The 22,156-nt window shown below is 45.5% G+C and overlaps 1 protein-coding gene across 6 annotated transcripts in view; it reads right to left on the bottom strand.

Moving 5' to 3' along the window:
• FAM171A2 (family with sequence similarity 171 member A2) overlaps positions 1-22,156 on the bottom strand; it is a 231,269-nt gene that overhangs the window by 67,314 nt on the left and 141,799 nt on the right. For all 6 annotated transcript variants that reach the window (XR_011204773.1, XR_011204772.1, XM_069237909.1 and 3 more), the window contains exon 3: positions 14,345-14,437. Coding sequence is in view for 4 of the 6 variants with exons in the window: in XM_069237909.1 (XP_069094010.1) it covers positions 14,345-14,437 (93 nt within the window). In the remaining 2 variants the exon portion in view is untranslated. The remainder of the gene's footprint in view (positions 1-14,344; positions 14,438-22,156) is intronic.

Below are 22,156 nucleotides of genomic sequence, written 5' to 3' on the forward strand. Positions count from 1 at the left end.
ATGCTTGAAGCAAAAAAAATAAGCGCCGGCCCTCAGAAATAGGCGCTGGTGCTCTGCACCGGAAACTACAAGCACAAATTAAGCACTGAGGACTACCAATGATTGGTGATATGCTCTCTACTCAATTTGATTAAAGGGGGAAAGCTGAGAAGCTGCTGGCAGCATAACTGTGCCAGGGAGAACTTAAGGTGGGTTTACCTGCTGTATAGGGTGAAGATGGTGGTTTATTAATGCACCCCTTAGGCAGAGTGGATTGCTTAGCTTCAAACTGTACATATCTATATACTTCAGAATGTAGGGCAAAAATCGATCAAACTGATGCATTTTTAGACCCCGACATCTTCCCACTCTATAGGATGGCCTGACATACCTTGATGGAAAGATAACCGAAGAGACAACGCTATTCTACCTTACCTAAGTGTAAATCACTTAGGGGAAGATGGATTCCCATGTGAGTTTTATAAGATGGGAAAGTCTCTATTAGTACCATGGTTGCACCAGGTGTGCAGGACGACAGAGACCTATCTAATAAGGCTTCTATAAAACGTATACTTATGGACAATGCAGACCTGCTGGAGTTCTCTAGCTATCACCCTATCTCTCTGATTAATGTGGATCAAAACATTTTGGCCAAAATACTGGTGACGCGCCTATGCAGTGTGAAACTCCGACTACTTCATAAGTCACAGGTAGGTTTTTTGCTGGGCAATTCACCCCATAATCATCTATAGACTATGGCACATCCCCCAGTATCAGATAAAGAATGATCCAGAGAAGATTTTGTCCCTCCTGTTGGACGCATAGAAGACGTTTGATTGGGTCGAGTGGGAATACTGTTTTCAAGTCCTTTCCAGGATGGGGTTAAGTGAGGATTTTATAAGCAAAGTATGTCTTGTCTATGAATCCCCTATAGCAGATACTAATTAAGGATGTTTACTGTCCAGAACAACTGGGATAGGGTTCAGTACCTGGCATCGATGCCCGCTCTCTCCACCTCTATTTGTACTTGCCCTGCAACATTTATCAGGAGCTATTCTGTGCTCCTATAGCGTCCAAGGTATTCCTACTGGGTAGGTGATGTTAAAGTACTATTATAAGCAGATGATATTCTGCTCCCTTTATCCAACTCAAACATTTCATAACTTTGCACCTGTCTGGTTACAAGAATAACTAAAGTAAGTGTAAGGCCCTCCCGACGTCTATTGCATGGCTACAAACCTACAACATGAAGTGGTGCCTAAATGACTTAAATACCTAGATGTCTGCATAAACAGAGGCCTTACACATATGGCTTAAGATAACTTTTTACCCCTTATGACTCGCACCAAACAATAATTTGTGAAGTGGAAACACTTGGAATTGTCTCTGTGAAGAAAGGTGCAGATATTTAAAATGACAATTACACCCAGGCGTAATTAGCTCTTTGGCATTTTACCCTTGTGAGAGCCCAGACAATTACTCCCTCAGATTGATGCTAGTATTAGATCAGATATTTGGAATGGCCGCAAGCCAAGACCGAAGGTTGCTAGGGTATGGCTGAGACCACAGCACGAGGACTTTGCTTGCCTCCCATGCTGTTGTGTAGACTGGATTTCCACTTACCACAGCTGTCATTACATGCAGGACCTGAAAAAGGCCCCTGTGTGGGTATCCTTAGAAGGCCATCTGTTGGAATGGTTGAATTTGTAATTACTTGACTATTTGGTCACTGCCAGTCAGACTGTGGTCAGAATCCAATTCTGGCAGCAACCACAACTGCGTGGTGACTGGTCCATAAAACTAATGGGCATCGCCTCTTTTGCACAAAAAAGCACCCATCTAACACAATGCTGCAGTTCAGACCACAGGCAAACCAATCTTTTGGGGGTCCTGGCATCAGAGTGCCCTAATACAAATTGATCATTCACCTGGACAAGGACATATTAAGTAATTTCACACTTTGCAGACTAAGGGGCATATTTATACTCTGTTTGCACTGAATTTGCATAATTTTTTAACACAAATTCAGCCCAACCTTAACTTCATATTTATATTTTGATAATAGACCCATCTAGCGTCAAAATACTGGAGTTAAGGTCATTTTTTGGAAGTGTGAAACCACATTGCGTCAAAGAGATGCAAGGTAGGCATTCCCGTACAAAAAATTACTCAAAGCCTCTATCGCCTTATTTATCCTCCTGTGCAAACAATGTGCACACGGGGAAGGCGGGCCTGAATAATGGCGCTAAGCCTGCTTAGCATCATTATTTAATGCATGAGTCAGGGCAGGCGTTAGGGGAGCTGTGGACCCACTTCCATGGTCAAACACCATGGAACGAGCCCACAGGTGCCCAGCCCAAGCCCCAGGAACACCCCAACACACACCAGAGGGACACCAGAGGATGGGGGACCCCATCCCAGGTAAGTAGGATAAGTAGAGATAAGTATTTTAAAACGTTTTTTAAGTGCCATTGGGGGACCTGAAATGAGCCCCTTACAAGGCACTGGGTGCAATGGCCATGCCCAGCGGGACCTTGTCCCCTATACTGGACATTGGGGTGGTGGGCATGACTCCTGTCTTTTATAAGACAGGAGTCATGTGGTATGGATGGTTTTGCATCAGGAAATTATGCTAGGCTGGTTAAAGGCATTTTTTTATGCCTCTAACCAGCCTAGCGTGATTTTTTGGGGCAAAACCCCCTTCCTCCATACCGCCACCCCCACCTGACTAACGTCATTTTCCCAGATGCTAGCCCACCCTTTGCGCCGGCTTGTGGGATTCCATAAATTTAGCGCCTGGCTGGCGCTCTGGTATGACGCAAGCCGGAGCTATACTTTTTGACGCAAAAATGCATTTGCGCAGTTTTGCGTCAAAAAGTATAAATATGGGCCTAAGTTCGGCCTGGGAGACACTGATCATAGGAGACATTGACAACTGGTATGCTGTCTCTGAGCCATGTTGGGAGCTCAACCTGTAGAACTAATAGTCTCACCTATGGGGCAATGTTTGCAGGTATGTGGTCAGTCAGAGAAGACTCTGGGCTATATGGTATTATCATAAAAAATCTTCATCTTGGTCCTATCCTTCACTTAGCCTGGCTCGCATGACAGTACTTTGGGGAAGGGACTGCACACCTGAATATTGGGTCTAATTTGAAGTTCCTTTACTTCAAGGTCCAAAATGCTCAGTACTTGGAACATGGGTTACTTATTATGGTACCAAATTCCTATCCTTCCGTATCAATACTTGTACTTCGATGTACTATAGTAATCATGTACAACTGGCTCATTACCGAGACACAGCCTTATATTTATTATTCTTGGCGATACAAGACCCACAAATGGAGTCAAGTAAAGCACTGAACAAGTCCAATATACTACGTTAGTCACCTATGTCATTATCTTAAGTACTATAAATGCAAACAGTGGAGTGATGTGTTTATTAGAGGTGTCTGCACCTGTAAATGTTCCTTGTTATTATTCAGCTCATTACGCCTCTCAGTCCTTTTTATAAAACTGACTGTTTTTTGGAAACCTAGAATGACTTGCTGAGGGCCAAGTGGTCTGTGAGCAGACTAGCTCTTTTGATGGAGGTTGAGATTTTTGCCACCAGCACCTCGATCTCTCTGTATCCTGTGTACGCTGGGACTCAAATATATGTACACCTTGAAACCCACAAAATAAATGCTGAGGGATTCTAACTTGTGCACACATTTCCCACAGATATGGAGTTTTTTTGACAGCACAGGTTAAACTTCAGCAGGTTAAACTTTGTGAATGTTGTGTGGGGACATCTGATATTAAGGGGCATATTTATACTCCGTTTGCGCCGAATGTGCGTCAAAACTTTTGACGCACAATCGGCGCAAACCCTGCCCCATATTTATACTTTGACGTCCGACCCCGCGGGCGTCAAAATTCCACCATGTGCGTCATTTTTTGGAAGGGGGAACCATCCTTGCATTAATTATATGCAAGGTAGGCGTTCCCTTCCAAAAAATGACTTTAAGGCCTGTGCCCCATATTTATACTCTGACATCATTTTGACGCACAGGAGGGGGTGGGCCTTAAAAAACGACGCACAGCCTGATGGGCGCCGTTTTTTAACGCCTGGGTCAGGGCAGGCGTTAAGGGACCTGTGAGCTCGGACGGAGCCCAGAGGTGCCCTCCCCTGCCCCCAGGGACACCCCCTGCCACCCTTGCCCACCCCAGGAGGACACCCAAGGATGGAGGGACCCATCCCAGGGAAGTAAAGGTAAGTTCGGGTAAGTATTTTTTTCAGATTTTTTTTGTGGCATAGGGGGGCCTGATTTGGGCCCCCCTACATGCGACTATGCCCAATGGCCATGCCCAGGGGACATAAGTCCCCTGGGCATGGCCATTGGGCAAGGGGGCATGACTCCTGTCTTTGCTAAGACAGGAGTCATGTCAATGGAGGTTGGGCGTCAAAAGAAATGGTGCAAATCCGGTTTGAGGCCTGAATTTTGCCTCAGACCTGACTTGTCCCATTTTTTAACGCACAACCCCCATTTTCCCATACGCCGGCGCTGCCTGGTGTGAGTCATTTTTTTTGTCGCACACCAGTCCGCAGCGCCGGCTAACGGCATTCCATAAATAAGGCGCCTGCATGGCGCGTTGGAATGGCGTTAGCCGGCGGTAAAATTTTTGACGCACAACTGCGTTGGCACAGTTGTGCGTCAAAAAGTATAAATATGGGCCTAAAAGTTTTACGTATGTGGATCTCAGAATAGGGTGCTAATACCGCACTAGGAAAAAAACAAACACTGTGGTAACAGTGTCCAATGCGTTGTATTAGCTCCTTGTATTAACTATGCCTTGTAATGGGGCTCACAGTACGAAGCAATTCAGAAAGTAAAAGATGGGAAACCAGGTGATGAGATGAGAGAAACAAAGAAGCTGACAATTACAAAAGTGACAGTAAGTCTGTTCTGGCTTACCCAACTAATAACAAACTTCATTTCAAAATGTTTTACTGACTAGGCGACCTACTGCAGAAATCTTCGTGTACCGAGCAATTTCCTGGGCATAATAACAGCAAGATACCTCAGGTGGTTTATGCACTTGCTGGAAAAATGTATGTGCGTAGTCATAAAATAGCATAGAGGGTTAATGTGCCTGCTGCAAAGCACAATGTGCGATAAGCAGGATGCGGCATTGTATTATATGCATACAGCTCAGTGAGTTTCTATTTTTGCTTCAGAGTTCCTTGTGTAACCTGCAGATCACAAGTTATAACCCTTGTAATATAACTCAGTGAGTTACGAACCCTTGTAATATAACTCAGTGAGTTACGAACTGTTGTCAAGCAGCTGCATGCAACCTAGCAGGTATACCTGCAGAAGCTGTTTCTCCTCAATATTTTGTTATTCTAAGGCTGCTGAAAGGGTTCCTTAGGGCAATAATAAGGTCTTATCAGTAGTGTGTTGTACTCATGGTTACTGTGTAAGTACTCACATAGACAGATATATCTGATCTTCTTACAGTGCATGCATTTCTTTTACATACAGAGCTTGCAAAGTGAGAAAACATGCAACCAAAATATAGTTTCGCTCAAGCGCTTGTGAAGTGACAGGCAGAATGTCTTTGTTTTCTCAATGGCTTTGGAATCAAAGTGCTAAGCTCCAGCTAAAACCAGCCAGGATGAGGCTGGAACAAAAGGCATGCTGATGACCTTTTAAGTGAGGGATGTGAGTTGGGCCCAGCTAGAGCTGGAAGTAAGAGACCTCTCACCTCAGGTGCAGGTGTCGCTGAATGTGTCCCGGTAATGGCCAACTGCACAGGGACAAAATCAGCACATTTCACCGAGGCTGGCCCGGATCTGGCTAAATGGGATCTTGAAGGATCCACCTCATTTTCAACATTGAAGGGAATGTAGAAAAAAGGACAAATAAAAGAATCAGTAAGTGGGTAAAACAGAAAGCAAGATGGAGAAAAGCAGGACGGAAATAAAACAGGGGATGCCAAAATAAGAGGAAATAGAACGTGGCATGGTAAAATAGGCACGTGGTGTCAAACAAGAGAAGACAACTAAATAGAAAAGAGATGATCTAAAACTAAAAAGAAAAAAGAAAAAGCAGAGCACGAGGAAGATGTAAAAGGTGAATGAGAAAACAAATCAAGGTAGGAGATGAGAGATAAGGTGGAACGAAAAAAGGCGGATGTGAAACCACAGAAAGAGAGGCAGAGAAAACGTGTGATGTGAAATGAAAGATGATGGAAAAAACGTATGTGAGCGAAAACACTGTGTGAAAGAACAGAGTGGGTGGACAAAGTGAGAAGGAAAGGAAATTGGACAAAGGAAACGTGGGAGCGAAAAAACAATGATCAATTGTGGAGGAATCTGGAGAAAGCAAAAGAAAAAAACAAACAGCAAAATGAGAGAAAAGTTAATAAAGACTGAAAATATAAAGTGCAAACAAAACAAGAGAGAAGATAGAAAAAATGAACGAAAGTTAATGTGTAGCAGCAAATACAAGATAGACAAGGAAAATGATGTAAAATGCTAAGTACTTTGGTGAAAGTAGGAGACTGGGAGAAAGGGACCTGTCGAGGTTAAGAATGTCAGAAAGATGTGAGTGAGAAAATTAGAATGGACTTGGAGAAAGACCCAGATTCACTCAAATCTGTGCAATGCTGTGCACAAATCAGCACTGTTGGTTTGTGTGAATGGTAAAAATACTGCAACATCATATCTACAAATCAACAACAGCTGCAGAGACGTTTTGAGGCATGGACAAAGTGGGCTCTGCCCCAACGCCCCAGCCATTCAGTGGGGGTGCCTTGATAGAGCCAGCTCTTTTCTGCAGAGTCTTGCCCCAATGACCTGGAAAAATCTTGAGCAGATTGTTTTAAATACTGTTTTCCTGTCATATATTTTTAATGTGGGTGATGTGTGAGAGTCTATATCAGACACTTTGCAGAGAAATGTTATGCTTATGTTTCATGCAATATCCATAAAAAAGTTACTTTTAGATCAGAACAGGACCTCACATATGAGACATGGGAGGGTACAGTAGAGATTATGTGCATTAATGTTAGTGAGCAGCTGCTGTGTTACAATGTTCAAAACGCACATCACTATCCCTGAATGTTAGATGTAAACATATTTAGAATTTGGACTAGTGTGTCTGTGCACTGTCACTGACCTGGCCATAGAGGTCATGAAAGAGCAGAAACTAGATCATAAATTCAAAGCTATTCCCAACAGGGCCCCCAAAATACGTTTGGTCCAGGGCCCCCAAAATCCTTAAGATGTCCCTGAACCGTGGTTGACATCATCAATGGCACAAAAAGCCCAATTTAGCACTGGGCCAGGGTGCACAGCTCGTAAACTAGCCCTATCTTATGTTACATCTCTCAAAAAATATAACCCTGGAGTACAATCGTCACCCAGACAACTGCCAAAGGGTGGCTCGCAAATATATACGTAACGTTATCAAAAAGACACATGTATCATGACTGGAAAAATAATGCAATGTTGCTCACCCTGATGCATATGCATTGTTTGCGCTCCTAAGCATGACTTTAGTTTATGTAGCTTTGTGAGGAACCCTAGCTGGGATACTCTTTCGCCCCTTTACACTCTGTGCATGGTCTATTATGGGTTTGGTGCAATACAACATCGATTACTGCAGCGACCACTATCGAAACAGCGTGATAATATGAACAAGCACTGGCAAAGCCAATAGGTCTCACCTATATAAGAGCTATTGGCTTTAGCAATGTGTTTTGCCATGTTGTACACCGGTGTAGCTCCTGTTCAGCATGGTTAAAACATAGTGGCATGGAGTGTCAGAATGGAGTGGGGGAGTAGAGTGTCGTAGAGTATCATAGAGTGGATTTGTTTGAATGTGGTGCAGTGAAGTAGGAGGATTAGAGTGTTATAGAGTTGAATAGAGAGAAGTAGTGTTCAGTGGCAGAGAGCATCTTGGAGTGTGGTGGAATAGGGTGTAGTGGGTTGGAGTGGACTGAGGTAGTGGAGTGGATTAGATTGGAGTTGAATGGGGTGGACTGGATTGGGGTAGAGTGGGGTGGATTTAGTGGAGTGGATTGGACTGAAGTGAGGTGGATTGAAATGGGGTGAGGTGGTTGGAATTAGGGTGGATCCGAGTGGGTTGGATTAGATTGGATTGGGTCGGTGGTTTGGATTGGATTAAATTGGAGTAGATTGGAATGGGCTGGGGTGGATTAGATTGGACTGGAGTGGAGTGGATTAGACCGTACTGGAGTGGGGTGGATTAGATTAGAGAGGAGTGGGGTGGGGTGGATTGGGTTGGAGGGGGTTGTGCTGGATTGGATTGGGAGTGGGGGACTAAACTGAGATGGGGTGGGTGGATTGGACTGGTATAGAGTGGGTGGACTGGAGTAGAGTATGGCTGATTGGAGTGAGAGGGTAGATTGGAATGGGGTGAGGTGGATTGGAGAGGGGTGGAATTGACTGGAATGGGGTTGAGTGGATTCGTTTTAGATGGGGTGTGTTGGATTTGATTGCAGTGCATTGGACTGGGGTGGATTACATGGAGGTGGGGTAGATGGGAGTGAGGTGAGGTGGATGGACTAGATTTGAGTGGGTGTGGTGGACTGAACTGGGATGAGGTGGGGTGGACTGGACTGGGTTGGAGTGGATTGTAGTGGAGTGGATTATATTGGAGTAGGGTGGATGCGAGCAGGGTAGGCTAGGTGGATTGGATTGGAGTGCGGTGGACTGAACTGGGATGGGGTGAGGTGGATTGGGGTAGCGTGGGGTAGACTGGATTGGAGTTCGGTGGATTGAAATGGGGTGGGGTGTACTGGATTGGGGTAGGGTAAATTGGACTGGGATGGATTTGACTGGGGTGTGTTGTGTTGAGGTGATTTGGTTTGGTGTGGGGTGGGGTGGGGTGAACTGGACTGCAGTGGGGTGGGCTATAGTGGTGTGTATCGGATTGGGGTTTATCAAACTGGGGTGGAGTGGAGAAGATTGGAGTGAGGTGGATTGGGTTGGTATGGGGTGAATTTCTCTGCAGTGGGGTGGAGTGGAGTGGGGTGGACAGGAGTGGGATGAACTGGATTGGGGTGTATTGGATTGGGGAGAAGTGGAGTAAAATTGATTAAATCGAGTGGGGTTGATTGGATTGAGTGGACTGGATGGATTGGATAGATGAGGGGTGTACTGGAATGGGGTGGATTGGATAGGGGAGGGGCTAACTGGGTTGGGGAGGATTGGAGTAGAGTGCATTGTGGTGCACTGGACTGGAGTGGGTGGATTGGATTGGAGTAGAGTGGATTGGATTGGTGTGGGGGGTTTATTGGAGAGGGGTGTACAGGATTGAAGTGGGGTAGATTAAGGTGGTTTGGAGTAGGGTGGATTCCACTAGAGTAGGGTATATTCATGTGACTGGACTGGATTGAGTGGGGTGAATTTAAGAGGATTGTATTGGAGTGGGTGGATTGAATTGGAGTGAGGTGGATTGGGGAGCGGTGGACTTGACTTGATTGGAGAGGGGTAGGCTGGATTGGAATAGGGTGGGTTGGATTGGAATGGGCTGGATTGAATGGGGTGGGATGACTGGAGTGGGTTGGGATGGACTGGGGTGGATTGGACTGGAGTGGATTGGGGTGTGGTGGATTGGGGTGAGGAGTATTGGGTTGGACTGGGCTGGATTGGACTGGTGTGTCGAGGTTTGGATTTGTGTGGAGTTGACTGGGTTGTAGTGGGGTGGATTGTGGTGGATTGGAGTGGGGTGAAAAGGGATGGAGCGGGGCAGATTGTTTTGGATTGGAGTGGGGCAGATTGTTTTGGATTGGACCTGGCAGACTGGATTGGGACAGATTGTTTTGGATTGGAGTAGGGTAGACTGGTGTGGGGCAGAATGCTTTGGATTGGAGTGTGGCTGATTGTATTAGGGTGGTTCGGAGTTGGGTGGATTGGATGGGAGTGGAGTGAACTGGGATGAAGTGGGGTGGATTGGATTGGAGTGAGGTGGATTGGATTGGAGTGGGGCATATTGTTTTGGATTGGGGTGGATTGAAGTGGGAGGACTATTTTTGACTGGAGTGGGGCAGATTGGTTCGGATTGGAATGAAGCAGATGGGTGTGGGGCGGATTAAGTGGGACAGATTGTTTTGGACTGAAGTAAGGCAGATGGTAGTAGGGCGGATTGGAGTGGGGCAGATTGTTTTGGACTGGACTGGGGCAGATTGGAGTGGAACAGATTGTTTTGGATTGGAGTGCACCAGATTGCAGTGGGGCAGATTGAGTAAGGCAGATTGTTTTGGATTGGAGGGGACAGATTGTTTTGGATTGGAGTGCAGCAGATTGCAGTGGGGCAGATTGTTTTGAGTTGGGCAGATTGTTTTGATTACATTGGGGCAAATTGGAGTGGAGTGGACAGCTTGTTCTGGGGTGGTGAAGATTGTTTTTGATTAGAGTGGGAGAGAATTGGAGTGATTGTGGTGGGTTGGGAGTATTGAAGTGGGGTGGGTTGGGGTGGATTGGATTGGGGTGGGATTGAAGTGGGGTGGGTTGGGGTGCATTGGATTGGGGTGGGATGGATTGGGGTGGGATAAAGTGGGTTGACTGAGGTGGATTGTAGTGGGGCGGATTGGAGTTAGGTGGACAGGGGTGTACTGCATGACCATGTGTTAAAGCATCATTTCATTGATTACACATAATAAAGAAACACTGTTGCTTTGCACTATTTCTAACAAGTTAATTGTCATCTTTCGAGAAAAGCACCCACAAGCAAAAGATAAAGAAAACATTAATGGAAAGTGGGAAGAGATGGCTGGCCAAATAAAAGAAAGTTAGCTTTAAAAAATAAAACGTTGCAATTGTATTTGTCCTGCTGAGCACACTTTTGCCAGTCACAAGGCTTCTGTTTGCAGGGCACTAGAGGTTAAAAAGAACAAAATGGTACTTCAATCAGTTGTGAGCAGCAGACGGGCACTAATTAAGTTCAGTCAATCAGTGCTTTGGCCCTGCTCCTCACAGAGGAACGGAAATGATGCCAGGCCTACCTTGACGAATTACAAGGTTATAAAGAAGAGTGTCACGCAGACCAACAAATGGTGAGCAACAGGCGGACTCCAAGCCCTTACTGTACACAACAGAGTCTTGCAAGCGTTAGCGCATGTACTTGCAGGCTTGACTCTCAAAATGAAGCCTTGATTAAAAAGTTGACAGTGGTAGAAAAAAGAAAAATGTGTGAAAGAGGACAGCTAGAGAAAAGTTAGAGAAAGACAAGAAAGAAACAAGAGGAATAAGGGGGAAACAAGCAATAGGGCATGGAGTTGTTAAAAACAGTAAGGAGGTTAAAGTGGGGGAAGCCAGAGGGAAAGAGGGTGGAAATAAAAAGAGAGAATAAGAGTGAGAAATGGAGGAAAAACTGAACTAGGGTGAAAGGGCAAAATAGGAGACTGAGGGAAAGCGGAAGGTTATGGCAGGGACAGGGTTGGATAAGAATTTCCTTTTCTAATTTTATTGCTGATCCCTCTGTGATTTACTTTCATCCTTGTGAGCAGAAACATCTGCTGGGGGTCTCTGCAGAGGGCTGTGGCCAACAGTTGCACTTTCGCTGGATCTAAATAGCACATTCCAGGCCTTTCATCTAGTGGGGGTGCAGCTGTCAGAGGCCAGCCACAGCCCATATACCCTGCCACCCAACCTAGGAAGTATGAAGCAAGGAAGAGAAGAAGAAAGGGGAGAGAGATGTAAAACGAATGCAGGAACAAATTAAAGATAGCAGGAAAAAAACAGAATGAAAAAAGAAAAGGACAACGAGAAGGGGGTGGGAAGAAAAAACAGAAAAGGGAGGGGGTTATAATAAAAGAATGGAGTGTGGAAATGAGGGGCAAAATGGAAAGTAGAAAGGAAAACTGATGGGATGGAAAAGGGAAGTAAGGGCGACAAGGATGGGGGAGTATAAGGAAAAAACTGAAAGAAGGAAAAAAGGGAGTAAAGAAGAGTGAAAGGGAAGGACCATGAGGGGGGGGAAGAAAAAGTGAACACAGATAAAGATTTGCAAGGAAATCATGATAGAGGGAAGGCGGGAAACTGGGGTGAAACAAAGGGGCGTTGAAGGTAAGAAGGAAAGAAAAGTGAGGAAGAAAAGAACAAAGGATAATGTAGGGTAGGAAGGATGGAAAGAAAGATGAAACAGAGACATGGAAGATGGGAAAGAACGAAGGAGGACATTTGGGTGGAAGTAGCCAGTGTGTGAGGGAAGAAAGGACGTGAGGGTGAAAGGAATGAAGGAAAGAAGGGTGGAAAGGAGGAAGTCAGACATGGAGAAATGTGGGAAAGGAAAACATGAAGAAAGGAAGGAATGACTGAAAGGGCATACACATAATTGGGTAGGGAAGGACCTTGAAAAAAGGAGAAAGAAGAAGGAGGAGATGGAGGCACGACTGAAAAATTATGTAAGTAAATTAAGAAGTAACCCAGGTTAGATGTATGGAGGCAAGACATTGAAGCACAGAATGAGAGAAGAAATCAAGAAAGGAAGAAAAGGGCAACAAGGAGGAAGGGGAAGAAGAGTAATGTATGAAAGGCAAGGGAGAAAGACAGAGGAAGAAATGGGTGCCAGGGAAAGAAAGGGGGTAGGAACGATGGTTCTGGAAGAAGACAGGAGTAAATGTATAGGGGAGACTTGAAGAAAGGAAGGAAGAAAAGAAGGAAGGAGGGCAGGAATGGCAGAGTGAAGGAGAGAAGATCGGAATGGATGAAGAATAAGGGAGAAGAAAGTAGGAAGTAAAGCTGGAAGGTGGGAAGGTGTAGGGACGGAAAGAAGGATCAGAGATTTGAATAAGGGAGGCGAAAATGAAAGCAGGGGAAGGAAAACACTAAATGATGAAAGAAAAGAAGGGCTGTAAAAGTTCTATGTAAATACGAAATAAAGGAGGGCAGGAATGAGTCCAGGATAAAAAGAGAGAAGTAAAGAACCAAAGGAGGGTGTAGTGAAGATAGTGGCTGGGGGAGGAAAGTAAGAATGATAGGGAAGAAAAAGAAAAAAGAAAAGGAATGAAGGTCAGAGGAAGGACAGAGAGAAAATAAAAGTAAGAAGAAATGCATACTGGCAGAAGAAAAGAATAATAGAAAATCGGAGCAGTAAAAGGAAAAATACACATAAGGAAAGAAAAAAAACAAGAGAAATACAGAATGAAGGAAGAGCGAGAAAAGTAAAAGGGAATTACAGAAAAAAGGAAAGAGAAAATGAAAGGGCACAAAATATAAAAGGACGCATGAAGTGGGAAACGCAGAGCGAGAAAAGAAATAAGATAAACAGAACAAGAGGGACAGACGAGAAGAGGATAAAAGAACAGGAAAAGAAGAGGATAGGAAAGGCGGCAATAAAGGGGCCCGAAAAGCTAAGGATAATATGCCAGTGACCATCAGAGTCCTGCTTATCACCTGTCCAAAAAAATATGGCCGAGTCAGGCCCTCATCCGTCCGAGGTCGATGAGAGGTTTGAGCTGGACATGAATAACCCCATTTGTTGAAGCGCTTACAAATTCTTCAGATGGTGATGCGCAATAAAAGAAACTGAGCAGGACGGGCAGATTGTTTTCGTCAGACTACTACACCAAGCACAGGTCGATAATGGAGGATTAAGGGGGAATGAATGTAGGAGAATCAATGATTCTCTCACTGCTGCAGGTCGGAAAGTTACAGAATAATCGATCTGTGAGGTGACAGGTTGAGGCGGATGAATGTGGAGTGTTTTAGGGCGAAGTTACTCTCCTCCACGTCCTGGACGTGTCCCTTAACACCTCCGGGTGGCTGTGGCTGTCCTGCAATCTGAGAGTCTTTGGTGTGTGCTCCCCTCCCCAAGCATGTTTGTACAATCCTTTCCTGACCTTTGACCTCGAGCCCTCCAAACCGAACTCTATCTCCTCTCTAGGCCTATCTCCCAGCCTGCCACTCCAGGTGCGCAGTCATTCACTTTTGACCCAATGTACAGGCATCTCGCCTCTTCTGACCTCAGTTCACTCCATTCTGGCGCTGTCTATTGCCTCTCATCCGTATATTCGCTTTACATCCTTCGGACCCCATCGCACCTCTTTTCCTCTTCTGACAGTCTATGTAGCCCCGCACGTCCTTCTAATCCCACGTGCAGCCATTTTACACCTCAGGCCACCGTGTAAAGACGTCTCGCGTCACTTCTTGCCCCGGGTGCAGCAGATCAACTCACTTCCGTCTCCCTGCTTAGCCGAACCCTCCGTCTGGCTCACATGCAGTCATGTCACCCCCTAGACCCCCCCCAGTTCGTCTCCTTTTGGACCCCATGCTTATCCCTACCACCTTCAGCCCCACAGACCTGCCCGTGCCCTGCTGACGCAGTTTGCCCACCCTCTGTTGTCTTACCTGGGGAGCCCAGCAGGATCTGCACCACGTCTTCGTACAGGATGAGAGTGGCAGGTCTCTCCGGGATCAGGTACAGGCTGACGGAGGCGTACACTGCGGGAGGAAGCAGAGAACAGTCAGCGCGGCGCTGCACACGGACCGACTCTGCAAGCCACACTCACAGGCGGCCAGCACCTCCCGTCGACATCCCCTGGCTACCACCCTCTCACAGGCAGCTGTCACCCTGCGCCATCACCCTGTCAGTGGCACTGGGGGGTGGAATGTGGGGGAGGGACCGGAGGGAGTCACACATCACTTGCACTGCAGTGAGAGGTCACAGGCTTGGAATGCGGCCCACTCACAGACAGGATTGAGCAGGTGTTAGGGATATGCAGAGGCCCAGCACCTTAATCTGAAGTCAGGCTGTCTGAGGAGGTGAGATCCTGCCCTCCTGCCGCCGCCAAAACACGATCCACACTGGCTGGTGGCAAAGCACAAACAGAGCCCGTGCTCCCTCTGCAGGAAGGCATCTGTAGTCTTGCAAGCACAAGGCAGTCTGGTCGTTTTTAGGTCTTAACTTAGCCAAGACATTTTGTTTTTAATAAACATATATATATATTGTAAATCCTTACCTACAAGCGCTCTCAGCACTCTTCATGAATTGGTCTGATGTATTGTCATTCAAGTTTTACTTGCGCCCAACACAGCATACAGTATGAGGCACAGGTTCAGCCCATGTCAGCCATTGGCTTACCTGACTATGACGGCAATCTACTCTTTCACAATGTGCCCATCGGCGTCATAAGTACCCCTAAACAACTTCAGTGCTAAGACCTGCTTCTGCAATGTGTGCTTCTACATTTTGTATATAAAAATATGAGCTCCCTGGATCCATATTATAGCCAGGACAAACTGCCCAGGTCAACATCACGATGCACCCTAACTGGGTGTGCCAGGCGCAGACCAAGTCAGGGATCCCCTTTGGAAGCAGACTGCAGGGAGATGCCTGGTAGTTTCTGGGCCCACCGTGACGCCTTCACAAGGGGCAACCTCAGTGGTGTAACATAAGCCCCCCAGAGGCCCTGGCCTGAGAGCTCCTGACAATTTAGAAGGGGGGCCCTCCATGTAGTTTGCAGGGGGTCTCCTCAAGTTTCGTTATGCTACTGGGCAACCACGGGGGGTCCACTGATTGACACCAGCTCCAGTGTATAAGTTGTAAAAGAATAAGGGCCTCATTATGAGTTCTATGGAAGGAACCTCCAATGGGAAGGTTGCCGCCACACTGGCTACCTCCCTGCCGGACCCATTAAGAGGTTCCCGCTAGGCTGAATGGCGGAAAACAAGGTTTCGCCAGTCAGCCTAGCGGGAAAGTGGAGGCAGCATTGTCTCTGGCTCGAAATCGAGCCAGCAGCAATGTTGTCGTCTTCAGGGTGCACCAGCACCCTCGCAATGTTCACTGTCTGCAGAACCCCGTGCACCTGTTCTCCACCAGACTTTTCATGGTGGTAGAACCGCCATGAAAAGGCTGGCAGAGGACCAGGTAGTAATCAGCAGGGTGTGGCGCTGCATGTGATTGCGACCTGCACTCATCGTCAACCCATCGGGATCACCGATTCCGGCGGCACCCTGGGGGTCTGACCACCAGGTCATAATGTGGCAGTCGGACTGCCACAGCAGGGGCGGTCCTATCCGCCACCACAAGAAGCCTCGTAATCAGTCCCTAAGTGCCAGAACCCAAACTTTTTCTTATAAGACTGCTACAAGTGCTGCTAAATGTCAGGTATGGCAAATACCGAGACAGCTTAGTCTTGATTCTGCCTCATGCCTCTTTCTTCCTCTTCCCCTGTCTTTGTCTCACTCTTCTAGGTTCTTTTTTAGCTTTGCATTTTCTTTGTCACTGTTTTTATATTATATTTCTCTTTCCCTTTCCTTCCCCTCATTCTGGCTTTCCTTTCTCTCTCTTGTTCCAGATCAAAGTCTGATGATGAAAGAAAGGCCTGGTGCCCAAAAATGAGCACCAGTGGGCCCTACCTGCAATTGCTAAATTATGCACTGGACACTTTTTATGGGGCGCACAATCAGTGCGCCTCCTGGCAGCCTCTTTGCCTCTGCAACTGCCCCTACTCTATGGCAGGAGGGCAAAGACAAAGAATTCCCTCATTTGCGTGGAGTCATGACTTGGCAAATGAGAGAATGCCCTTGAAATTGTGTCAGTGGAAATTTAGTGATGGTGTACTATGTATTGTAGAAGGGGCAAGTGTCTGTGGTCCCTCCTGTAATACCAAGGTGGGTCAGGAGACACAAAAAACAGGCACACTCTCCAATTACACTGTGTGCATATAGGGGACTTGCAGTCACTTTGCCTCTTGGGTCACTGCCAGTATCTTGTTATGAGTTGCTTTTAAAATATCTGGCTTTGGGATGGATCCTGTAAAAATGCCATCTTCACTGAAATCTTAGATAAAGCCTCTTGCAAATAGGGAGCTGAAATCCTGCCTACCTTCCTGAATCAACGCATTACTGGAGCTCTAGAGCCAGCATTTTAAACAGCGATTCTTCATAGACCTATGTGAATTAGAGGAGTTCTTACTGGTCATTACTGATCATCTCCTAAGCTAAGACCATGCTGGAAGATTTTGTGTCTGCAGCCTAAATTAACAAGCATTTGCAATGAAATAGGTCTCTCATTTGCTTGACTTAGAGCTATTAGCTTTGTAAAGTCCTAGCCGGACTTTTGTTGCCACATAAATTGAAAATGAAACGTAATACAGTTGTACATTAGCGAGCCGATTAAAGCACCACACCATGAGCATGAGAATGAAGGAGCACACAAAAGGAAACAGAAGTTCGCTTTCAGTCAAACGTATCAGCAGTCATGAAATTATCCATTTAACAGGGTTGATGCCATGCAAAGCGCTCGACTACTGCCCAGCAATATTGCGCTGCATAGGAAATAAAAATAAAAAGTAGTCCAGAAGCCATGCGGAAAACATGGAGCCTCGTATGTTTTCAGTAGTTGGCCAGTGCGCTCGGGGAGGGCTAAACATGGGAAAAGGCATGACAGATGCATGCCTTTCACAAATAAAATCAAGCAATTTTTAAAAGGCAAGCCCATGAACCAACGAAACTGATGGGTGTGCGGTGGGCGTGGTTAAAAGCCCACAGAGAGATTACAGCAGGCTAGTGCACTTGCGCTCGAACCTAAAAAGGATGCCTATTCGCAGTGCTTGTCCGTGCAGCAGAAGCACAAGGACATCCAAGTCAAGAAGGAACAGCCTGTCACCCTCCTGAGACTGTGAAGATAGCCCAAGGAACCGGAACCACATGGACCACATTGGCGATCTGTCCAGCCATAACAAGACAATGACAACTGATCAGCCCAGAGTAGGGGACCTCCCTGGTGGATGGACATATTCAGGCAGGACCACGGAATTCTTAAAGCCCAGTGCCAGCTGTGTCACAGCACCATCCTCTGGCTGCACATTCACTTTCATTGATTGTGATCGCCTGTGGTGCACTACATTTGATCCAAATCATCACAGGGCGTCATATGGGAAACCTTTCACTGCTTCCCTACAAGTACCACCAGAGAGTCAAGTAAGGAGAGTCTTGCCTAAGCAATGTGGTCTCCGCTTCCAGAATTCTGGGCCAGTATGGGAGAATAGGCACTTTTATCTCTGACACTGATGGGTTCTTCTGATAGCCAACGGGATATTGAGAAATAAAAATCAGTCAAAGAAGGCGTATGTCCTCATTACGAGAGACCACTAATTCCTGATGGGGCCTATATCCCCTTTACAGGCCCTAGCAGGCACAATGAGACCCAAGGAGTTATGGTAGACCTCTGAAAGCAGCTGAAATCTCTGGGGAATACTGCAAGGAAAAATCACAAATTACCAGGGCAACTGGAGAAAAAAATACTGATTCCCCCAGTAATACCTCATTACTCGTGGGAGTTTCAGGATTTAACCCTTAATCCCCATTAATTCTATTCCAGATATTCGCATGCTGGAGAATGTGTTTTTTTGTCAGGTGAAGGTAAGGAAAGTATACAGAGTCCAGACCTTCATAAGCAGGAGTTAGTGCATGTCAGCGAGCTCCAAGTGAGCACACAGAGTCAATGGGTATTCTTTCAGCAGCAACTGGTGCAAGAGCAGCATTACCAGATGAATCTCAGGCCCAGATTCTGAAAAGTATCGCGCAGCGCTGTGCAGCAACCAAAAAAGCTGCGCTGCGTGACAAGAAGTGAGCTGGAGAGCGCCATATTCACATATATGTGGCCCTCTCCTCGCCTCTCCCTAGCGCCGATGCTGATTTCAGCTGCTGTGCGCCACGCACACACCTTAGCGCCATAGTGCTAGGGTGTGTGTATGAGTCTAGCATAGGTTTTGTACAGGGAAGGTACCCTTCCTGTACAAAATACTATGCTTAGACAAGTGAAAATGTTTTTCCTACTTTGTATGTGTGCTGTACAGTGCAGCACACATGCAAAGTTGGAAAAGCAGGGAGAAATAAAAACATTTGTCAGTTAACTCCAGGTGACACATAATATTTTCAGATTCTCGCTGCAGAAACTGGAACAAGAGATCCAATTCTCAAGGAGTGCATGGGATACTACCATCCTTTCTTGTTGAGATACTAAATAGCAGTACACCTGATGTATGTAAAAGCATACACCACAGGGACTATTCACAAACTGCATTTTCTGGTACGTTAGTAGTACTACGAAAGTACTACAAACTGGTATTCACAAACCTACCAGGGGCGGCTCCTCCATTAGGGCGGAGGAGCATCGCCCCCCTGCCAGCAGCGACAGCTGCAAACCTTTTACCAAAAAATGATAATAAACTGGGTTTCAGGCCGGCCAAACACACATGCGCAGTAGGCTCTCTCCAGCCCAGCAAAACAGTTGCTGGGCTGGAGAGAGCCTGCACAGACTCCCAGTCTGTCTGGGAGCTCCCGGGCTGGGCACTCCCAGCCAATCCTGATGCTGCTCTGATCAGCGTCAGGATTGGCCGCAGGGCAGGCTGGGAGCCTGTGCCTGCAGCCAGCAGAGGAGTGGATGGAGCGGTGTGGTGGCGGTGATGGAGGAGTTTAAAAAAAAAATATATATATATTTATTTACCCCCACCCCCTGCGTGCTGCCCCACCCTTTCTGCTCGCTGTGAGCCGCTACTGAAACCTACAAGTGAAAATCTCCACCTCTCCTATCTTTCCTATGGGGAGAGCCTCACACATATAAGTTTACTACTTAGTAGTCTTAGTCTGACCAGGGGATGTGGCTGTAAAAAGGGACATAAACCCTACAAAATGGAAGGGGTTTAGAGAAGAGTAAGGGGGGTTAGGGAAGGCTAGGGAGGTGTTTAGGGAGGGACAACAACCACTCACAAAAGAATAAGTCCATTGCTATTTGCAAACTGCACTTCTGAAGCTACTACAGCCAAAAGGGGATCCAAAACAGTAGTAAATTGCTACAGCTGAGAGCTGGAGTAAATCCAGCTCCACACATGACCAATCACTGGTACTGCAACACCCTCCACTTGAAAATAATGGAGCTAGAGACTTAAAATAAAACCCAATATGAAAATAGTGTTAAATTAAACTGCATTATTTAAAATAGTAAAATAATAAATAAATGTAATGTAAACAAAAATCTCAAAATAAAAGTCCACAAAATTTGGGTGGAGCTCTCCCTATGGTATAGGTAAAATTTTAAAAGTTTATTTAACTTTATAATAAAATAGTAAAAATATTTTAATGATAAATATTAGTATAACTTAATGTTATTTATTCTGCATTTAGAATGAAAGAGAAAATGCTACAGCACTATAATGTTTAGTTTGAATTAAATTGTTCATTATTTTAAACATATTAAATTAAAAAAAAAATCTGAAGTTTAAATTAAAAAATAGATTCACACCTAATCCATATTATGGATTATCAATTATTAAAAGTTATATATAGAATTAATATTATTTTAATTATATTTTAATAAAACACAATATTGCATTAATTTCTAATTACAAAACAGTTGGTAAATTAGTTTTACAATTAATAAATATGCTTGACTTTTAGATGTTTTAACAATAAATTATATATATGTATTTATATTTTACCTATTTTAAATGATTTAACATAACATTATTTCCTATAGGGTTTTATTTTAAGTCCCCATCTCCCTTATTTTGATTTGGAGGGAAGTGTCGTATGAGTGGTTGACCATCTGTGGTGCTGGACATACTACTGTTTCTTTTTTGGCAGTAGTAACTTATTCCTATAAGTTTGGTTCCCTCACCATTTTCAGGGTGTCAAGACGTTCAGTCTACACTTTTGAGTAACTACACTCGAAGATTAAATTACACATGTACATTATTCACAAGTGTAAGTTACCTTTGTGAATAGTTTCCTACATTTATCTATTTGACTTGAAGACAGGGGTTTTCTAAGAACTCATTACCTGTTTCTTCTTTTGTGGCAAACAAGTCCTCCTCCCACCCCAATGAAAGAATGTGGGTGTCTGAAAACATTGGTAGGGGCCATTTTGAATAAAGCGAGACTTCAGTATGACACCTCGATGAGAGGATACTTTTCTCCCTCACTCCCTCCCATGCATTCAAACACAAAAGCGGAGGTGGGGAGAGACTCCATGGCACCCCAAGGATCCGCCAAACCTTGACAGTTCCGTGGCTGATGGAAAAGGCCTGGCCGAGCTTAGGGAGGATGCTGCCTGGCAACGGGACAAGCAGCAAGTGAATGGTTTCCAAAACCCAAAGACAAACAGATGTTCTCACACATCAGCAGTGCAGGAGGGGGTCTTGGGGCGGGAGTTCGGCATACACTGAGGTGGGGTTTTTGCAATGAAATAAAAATGTCCTGGTCTCATGTATGAGGGAGAACGAGACACAGAGAAAAATGTGGCTCTTTGTATCACTACAAGAAAAGAGGGGCTTTGGGGTAGTATGCACTGGATGAGACTACATGGTTCAAGTTCAACAGGATGAGTGTGAGATAGGTGGGAGAGAGATAGGATGGAGGACTGAAATTCACTGGAGAGCCCATACTCACCGAGGGTGCCGGGGGTAACATTTAACAAAAGAGGTGACTTTTTCTGGGAGATCAGCTATCCTCTGACATAGGAGAGCTGATCCCACTGAATAGGGCTGACAGTCACTCAAAGAGCCTTCACTTCCGCCGGGGTGGAGGTGCTAACACTCACAGAGTGAACTGACTGAAATGTAGTGTGGACTGAGCTGGATTGGCCATTCTGCCTATGCCAGTTTCTGGGAGGGCTGCAGACTATGGAGTTGGTTTCACAGCAGAATGGGCTTCCATCACTTACCCATCCCCTACGACCTTATTCTCGTTGTAGAAACCTGCAGTGTCAGACTAGTTTGAACATTTTTGCCAGGGCGGATTTTGATTTCCAGTCTGGCCACGAACATGGAGGTGAAATCCACAAGGGGTGGCGGACATCTACTACACCATGGAGCCAAAATTGACTTAGGAAAGGGGTCTTCAAAATGGGGGTGAAGGGCCCTAGGGGGGCCTCAAGTGATCCCAGAGGGGGCTCCAGGCTCTGGCCAAAAGAATGATTATGCATTATTTTAAGCAGAAAAATGTTTATTGCATTTGTAAAAAGGTAAGATAACTTAACTGCAATGTTTAAATAAGTCCAGACGTATTTAAACATTGCCAACTTAATAGAATAGTTATGAAAAAATCAGAAAGGGGCCCGATGATTTATTTTTTCCCACTAGGGGGGTGCGGCATTAACAAGTTTGGAAAACACTTACTTAGGATCATGCACAAATGTGATACAGTCTTTTAAAAGCT

Source organism: Pleurodeles waltl, chromosome 6 (genome assembly GCF_031143425.1).
Source record: "Pleurodeles waltl isolate 20211129_DDA chromosome 6, aPleWal1.hap1.20221129, whole genome shotgun sequence".
Classification (NCBI taxonomy): Eukaryota; Metazoa; Chordata; class Amphibia; order Caudata; family Salamandridae; genus Pleurodeles; species Pleurodeles waltl.